Raw genomic sequence first — 8055 nt, forward strand, 5'->3', positions numbered from 1 at the left:
GAATAGAAATTCCATTCCTCAATCCTGCCTCTGGCACCTACTGTTCTCAATGTCTATAAGCTTTATGTTTGTAGCTGTTTGTTTGTCTTGTTTTGGATCCCACATATAAGAGCTATCACATGGTATTATCTTTACCTTTCTGACTTATTTTCCTTAGCCTAATGATTTCAAAATCCATACATGTTGTCACAAATGGTATTTCATTTTTTTATGGCAGAATAATATCCACTGTGTGTGTACCTATCTATCTATCTATCTATCTATCTATCTATCTATCTATCTATCTATGTGTATCTGTCTCACAGCTTTTTCATACTACTTGAGTTATTCTCATAGCTTGCCTATTGAAAATAACACTGCAATAAGTATGGTGGCAAATACAGTTTTTTGACTTAGTGTTTTCATTTTCTTCAGGAAAAAACCCAGAAGTGGAATTGCTGGATCATATGGTAGTTCTATTTTTAATTTTTTGAGGGAACTCAATACTGTTTCCTATAGCAAAGGCATCAATGTACAGTCCCACCAACAGACCACAGGGTTCCCTTTTATCCACATGCTTGCCAAAACTTATTTCTTTTGCTTTTGAAAATAGCCATCATTATCATTATTGTTTTCCCTGGTCCTTGTATTCTGAGCAATGAATTGTCATAAATATTTCACTATAATGATATTATGTTTTTAATTAGAAAAGAATTCTATCAAGCTGCACATATTAGTTGATGAAGTTAATTCAAAGCAACCAAAGTGTTAAAAAATGCCAATGAATACTATTTAGACCATGACTTAGTCTTCCAACTTGATGATTGAATAATTTATTCAATTAACTAAATAGAATAAATAGTGATATTTCTTCTCCTATCCATAAAGAAAGGTAGAAAAAGAAATTTGGATTTCTGCTATGGAACTGAAGTTTGTGTTCCTTTCCCCAAATTCATATGTTGAACCCCTTGTCATCAATGTGATGGCATCTGGAGATGGTGCCTTTGGGACATATAAAGTCATGTGAGTGGAGCCGGCATTAATGGGATTAGTGTTTGATAAGAAGATAGGATATGTCAGAGAGCTTGGTCCTTTCCCTTTGTTTTCTGCCATGTGAGGTCACAAAGAGAAGATGGCTGTTTGCAAACCAAAAAGAAGGCCTTCACCAGACATGAGATCTACCAGCACATTGATCTCAAACTTCCCAACCTCCAGAACTATAAGAAATAAATATTTATTATTTAAGCCACTCAGTCTATGGCAAACTGTTACAGCAACCCAAACTAAGACATTTTCCTTTTGGAAAATAAAGAGAAATATACACTGTACATACTTATATACATTTTATTTTCTCTTTTCTAATTAATGTACATACTATGAAATAATGAAATCTGGTGACAATTATTGGTACATAACTTAAATTTACTAAACATTGAAGAAAATATTATATAAAATTATACAAAAAGTTAGCTTAATTTAAAAATCAAGTATTTTAATTATATTTTAGTTACACACATATATATTTAGTAACTAGTTTACAGTTTTAACTAATAGTGAGAGTAACTAGAACTATTAAATCTATCAAATATGTTAAAAAATTGAATCTAGGCCACATCATCTGTGCACTGTGCAATAACTTTAGGTAGATGGTATGGAAATCATATTTTACACATAATAAGAAACAAATGAAGAGGGAAAATTATAAGTATGATGAAACTTAAGTCCAGATGTTAATTTCCCTTTGTCAACTGGGACTGATGGTGATCTTCATGACCAGCTGATTTCTATTGGTTCATCTAGAGTAACATTTAACCCTCTTAGATCAATATTTAATATCTAAAAAAAAGTAAAATGGTAATTAATTGTTTAATCAGAACTGTATTTTTTTTTCACAAAAACTAATTCCATAAATAAATGTTCTATAAGTAAACAGGTTCTATAAATTAACCGGTTCTAGCTTGTTTTCCTTATTCATTTTGAGGAATTTTTATTCCAAAGCATTTACAACCATTTCAGTTACACTCTCACTAAACCCACCCATTACACTGAAGATGAAAATAAATCTCAGAGAAGGGGAATGGTTGTCAAAATACAATGAAAAACTGAGACTATTAACCAATTATCTTATTTTGTTACTTTACTCTTTCTCCATGACGCCTAAATATGGAGTTACTTGTAACTGCACTATATAAATCTCTATGCTTTTCACTCTCACATATTAGCTAGTCTACCACACACAAAATTTAGATTTTAGAAATACACTTTTACATCAATCTCAAATGGCTTTAAGATGCTAAATTTATTGCCAATGATTTTATTATACTTGTGCTTCTTTTATTGGAGAGAATCTCTAAAAGACTATATAGAGACTGTACTCAATCATCTGATATTTTTATAATATGATGATTTCACTAGACTTTTCCATTGCTCTGATACACTCACATGACTTTTCAGTGGCTTAGATCAGAAAGATTAATCCAATCATCAAATATGTAAGAGAAGAGGATGAAAATCAACATTCCTTTACTGTTAATTAAATACCAAGCACTCTCCTGAGGACTTCATAAAATTTATTTGTACTAAAGCACAGCATCCTAGGCTCTATTTCCCACACTTTAGAGTGGAAGAGCTTAAAAGGTAAAAGGTAAATAAATTTTTTAATATCCTTTAGCTAGGTTTGAAACTGACCCATCTTACACCAAAACATAAGTTAGTTCCTTTATATTGAAAGTGAAAAATAACAAGTATAGCACATAGCTTTTAATACCTCTACAGATGGCTACCAGGCATAATCACTGCTAGGAAAATGCAAAAGTTGTATTGATAGAGCAATTAAATCATTCTTTGCATATCATTCCCACACCCAAGGAGATGAGCAATCAAGATAAGAAATTGACCATTCCCTCCTTTTCCCATTTATCTATAAAACCTTAGAAAACAGTAGGTGCTCACAAATATTTGTCTTATTTAAATGCACTTAGAAGGAACTAAGTAAAATTATATCTCCTTTTGGAATCAGTGAAAAAATGAAATGTAAATTTTTTTTCTTAATATTTATAATTCTTTGTGAATGTGTTTGAAAGCAGTGGAATTAAATTTCCTTTAAAAATGATTTTCGTCCCAAATATTTGGTCAAAGTTAACTTGAAATAATACTTGACGTGTTAAAGTATCTTATTTGACCTTGCTCAGCTGACTGTATTTAGTTCATTTTTATGGTAAAAGTTATTCGCTTCATTTTTCACCATTGTAGTAGTAAATAAAGAACAAGAAAATTTATAAGGAAAATCATCACTCTTTAATCTCATTGAACAATGGACTGTTCAAAAATAATTTCCAATTATGACTGATAATCATTAAGAATTTATTCCTTGGGAATTAATTTTCCTTTGCAAGGAATCACTTTCTTAGTCTGCCATTTAAGACCACTGTACTAAATCATTGATTTCCTTACTTTGGAATTTTATTAACCAGTAAAATTTTTAAGTGAAGAAAAATGCGGGTGAGGCGGTGGGTTATCAACTTCTATTTTACCATGGAAGGACATTAAATATATAAACTCTAACTTCCAAACCTTGATAGAATTTAAAGTAAGAAAAGTACTTTAATGTCAAAGTAGTAATTAAGACAGAGTTGCATATCAAAGGGGAAATTCTGATTGCCTACAAAACTGAGGTAAGAAGAAGACAGAAGTTAAATTTCAATGGGAGGAAATGACTTCTCGGGGCTGTTCAACTCCCACATCTTGTACAATTTATGAGAACCTAAAATTGTGTTCAAGACAAAATTATTATTTTTTTAAGTTGTAGTCAGTCAAATAACTAGCTATTTTGTAGTTTAAGTTCATCTGAAGTGGTTAGTTGATTAAGAGCTAGTTGATTTTATTCAGCCTTAAGCACCAACAGACATATGTACATGCACTCAAAGTTTTAGCAGTGCAGATGTAGCCTTAAACTTAGATCAAACACCCAAAACAGTTAGCTGGTTTCTAGAATATATGTTGTTCGTAATGTACTTCCACAGAATATAGGATCAGAAGGAGTATGTGAGATTGTTTATTTGCATATTCTTATTTAATTGGAAAGAAATTGTTTATTTGCATATTCTTATTTAATTGGAAAGAAAAAGAAGTCCTGAAACTATTTATTCAAAGTAAAATGGTCATTACTAGTGGTCTAAGTCTCAATTCCCCCTCAAAGAGATTAAACGCAAAAGCCTCTGGTCATGTGTCATTGTTATATCCCTTCCCCACCTTAAGGAGCCTGGACTACTCACTCCCTACTATAAGGAAGGAATGAAGCCCATTACTCACCCTGCCTCTATATAACCCATTCCCCATGCAAATAAGGCATCCCTGCCCAGAACCAATCAGAGGATCAAAACATGTCCCCTATACAGAGATCAAACAACACTCAGCCCTTACAAGGCCCAGGGAGGCTGGGACAGGAGAATTGGGGTCCCCAAACACATCGGCTATATGGAGATATAAGGAAAGACCTGGTTGAGCCAGGGCCAGTCCCTACCCCAGGATGGCCTGCTCTCTCTGAGGGTGTAAGTAAAGTCTGCTGAAAACTGCTGGGAACTTGACTCCCGGAATGGGCTATTAGGACTGCCTTATCAAAGAGCTGTAGCTTTCAAACTAAGGCATGGTGGAGTCCATAGCTGCTCCCATTCTGAACTAAGCGCCCATACCTGGAGAGAGCGCCTGCCTCCATCTCTGTGCAGCAAGACCACTGGCTCCATCCCAGGGCTGTTGCAGCACTTACCAGCTGGAACAACCCCTGGCCAGACTGTCTGCACCTCCAAATCTTTTTTGCGTGTGGGCAAGAACCAAGACATAGTGCAGAGGGACCTGACATCCTAAACCATCTTCTGCTACCAGACCTGACACTAGCAGCAAAGGGATTTAACATGAGAATCCTGACTCCATTTTCAATATGTGAATCATATCTTCATACACCTGTATGTCAAATTATTCATAGATGCTAATGGACAATTAATTCTATTAATTTTCGATACTTTTCAAATATATTTTATCTGACATTAAATGTTCAAAAGTAAACATTTTATTTTTGAAAAGTATTAATTTTTGAGCCACATTACCCTAAATGATAAAAATGATTTAGAGATTTAACATAAATTTAGTTTTGCTTTGATTATGTCAGGACAATTATAAAATAGATACCATTAAGTTGATTTATATGACAAGTTACCAAGGATGATAATATGGAAGTTGATATGGAAGTTTAAGGAAAATGAATAAACAAGAAAGGTGATGGTTGTCCCATAATTACGTTTCTTTAGCGCTAAGAAATATAAGATACTCATGTAGAACATTTTGGATAGCTTCATTTAAAAAAAAAAACCAAACACTTTCTTATGTCACTTACCTCCTGGTTTAGGTCTTCAACAAAGGGAACAGTCTCTTTATTTCCATTATATATGAGATTAACTTCATTAACAGAAGTCTTTTCTTTCCCCCATATGAGGACATATCCAAGCCTCATTTCATTTCTGTTTATGTAACTATTTTTCAGTATAGTGCTTGTCAAGATGGACTATAAAGATAAGGAAAAAAATATAAACACTTCATCTATCAAAAGCAATTAAATTTTAAAAAACATGTATCTATTAACCAAAATGTATTTCAGAGTAGAGCAAATCATTTATTCATATATTTGAAGAGACGGTGTTATACAATATATAAAAAATATATAAATATAAAATAAACATAAATATGGCATAAAAATTCAAATATTATTTAACATGATTGTATATAAATGATCTGAAATGGATACATACCTTGTTAAAATTAAATTGTACCAAGAAATATAAGTCTCTTTCATAGGTGTCTATAGAGAAAAGAAAGGAGTGATGTATTTATATTTCCAAAGAAAAATAGTAAATACTAGCATATTTTTGCTTTTCTTTCACAGTATCAAATGCCATCAGTGCATATTTAGTTTTCTCTAAGTTTATATAACTTATTTAAACACAGTTCAAGGAGCACTGAAATATGAAGAATGAGTCACCAGAGAGGGTCCTAGGTGGACAGGTAGATTGGTCTGTACTTGTTCGTATGTAGGGAAGTAACAACTAAAGTGGTGCCAGGCCTAAGGTCACCTTAACACAGCTCTGGAAGGATGAAAGAAGTACAAGAATAAATACAATTGGGTGGTGGTAGTCATGGACGCTTACTGACCACCTCAGTGACGAGTCAACAATAAAATACTACTATAAAGGAAAAAGATATGATGTAGTTTATCCTAGTGACATTTGAGGAAAAATACTCCATTGTCAGAGATTATTACAGTCAACTGAAATCAAACTGATAAAACATATGGTTTATATATACCTCTTTAAATAAGATGCAATCTTGCCATATTTAAAATCAATTTAAAAAATAATCTTAGCAGAGTTCCCGTCGTGGCTCAGTGGAAACGAATCTGACTAACATTCATGAGGATGCAAGTTCAGTCCCTGGCCTCACTCAGTGGGTCGGCAATCTGGCATTGCCATGAGCTGTGCTGTAGGTTGCAGACATGGCTCAGATCCCATACTGCTGTGGCTGTGGTGTAGGCTAGCAGCTACAGCTCTGATTTGAGCCCTAGCCTGGGAACCTCCATATGCTGCGGGTGCAACCCTAAAAACACAAAATAATAATAATAATAATAATAATAATAATAATAACAATCTTAGAGCTAAAATTTGTTGTTTGCTATTTCTCAAATTTTAAGTACTTTATCACAGTGCTCTAAGAGATATGTACTATCATTATTCCCACTATATAGAAGAGGAAAGTGAGTTTCAGAGAAGTAAAATAAAATGGCCAAAAGTGAAACAGCTAGTTATTACCAACATGAACTCATGTCCAGTTTTCCCTGACTTCTATGATGGTGTTCAAATGTAAAACCAAACAAACATGTAAGAGAGAAAAGCAAAAGTAAAGTCAAAAGCATTATTAAAACAAGTATTAGGATAACACAGAAAAAGAAACAGATTTTAATTCCCTTTTCACTTATACATACCAGCTTTGTATTCATTAATTCTCTGGGAAAAAAACTGCTTAAGTTGAGACTTTCTTTGCCTATGCTAAAATTAAAAGATACTTTGTCCCAAACATTTTTTTCTGCATATTAACATATAATTGACTGGAACAACATCATTAATTATGATGAATAACATAATTAATGGCTCATTTAATATGCATTCTGAAGTAACAACTTTAGTCTTAGTCTTTAAATACATTATTATAGCTTAGGTTTTTAAGAGAAAATTTTAAATTACTGATCTATGAGATAAAAGAAAACAAAAGCAACAGCTATTAAAAGGATATTACCCTTAGGAAAGGCACCACATATGATCTTGTTGGGCTTCAAGTCCCCTTCAAGAAGATTAAACTCAAAGCCTTGGCCAAGACAAGAATTACCAGACCCTTATCAACGCCCCATCCACCTCATTGTAATGCCCCTTCCCCAACCCTGAGCAACCTGGTCTACTCCTTACTTCCTACTAGAAAAGGCAAATGGTCCACTCCTCACCCTGCCTCTATAGGGACAATAAGAACACAATCAAGTGCAACATAAAGGGACTTTCCAGGGAACTTCCCCATAACCCATCACCCAGGCAAATAAGGTATCCTGCCAGAGACCAATCAGAAGATCAAATATGCCCTGTACAAAACCCAATCAACATTCAGCTCTTAAGCACACACAGTGGGCCAGGGCAGGGAGAATCAGTAGGTGTGGAGGGGAAGAATCAGGTCCTCACTATGTCTGGGTATATAAGGAAAAAAATTGTAAAACAGGGTCAGTCCCTACTTGCAGGGTGGCCTGCTCTCCCTCTAAGAGTGAACTTTCACTTCAATAAACTTGCTGTAACATTTTTGCTTTGGAGAACCTACTTGTGTTTTTCCTAAGAGAGTTGTAATGCTTCCAAGCTGCAACACTTTCTTTTCTTTTTAAAAAAGTTTTATTATACTTGATTTACAATGTTCTATCAATTTCTGCTGTACAGCAAAGGGACCCAGTTATACATTTATGTACATTCTTTTTTTTCCCCATTATCCTCCATTGTG

General features: G+C 33.7%; 1 protein-coding gene across 4 annotated transcripts in view; it reads right to left on the minus strand.

Annotated features, from left to right (window-relative positions):
• SI (sucrase-isomaltase) overlaps window positions 1310–8055 on the minus strand; it is an 83278-nt gene continuing 76532 nt past the window's right edge. For all 4 annotated transcript variants that reach the window (XM_021069748.1, XM_021069749.1, XM_021069751.1 and 1 more), the window contains 3 exons: window positions 5781–5830; window positions 5369–5536; window positions 1310–1815 (listed from right to left, as the gene is read on the minus strand). In XM_021069748.1, the coding sequence (XP_020925407.1) occupies window positions 1747–1815; window positions 5369–5536; window positions 5781–5830 (287 nt within the window). In that variant the 3' untranslated portion in view covers window positions 1310–1746. The remainder of the gene's footprint in view (window positions 1816–5368; window positions 5537–5780; window positions 5831–8055) is intronic.

This window comes from Sus scrofa, chromosome 13 (assembly GCF_000003025.6).
Source record: "Sus scrofa isolate TJ Tabasco breed Duroc chromosome 13, Sscrofa11.1, whole genome shotgun sequence".
Lineage (NCBI taxonomy): Eukaryota > Metazoa > Chordata > Mammalia > Artiodactyla > Suidae > Sus > Sus scrofa.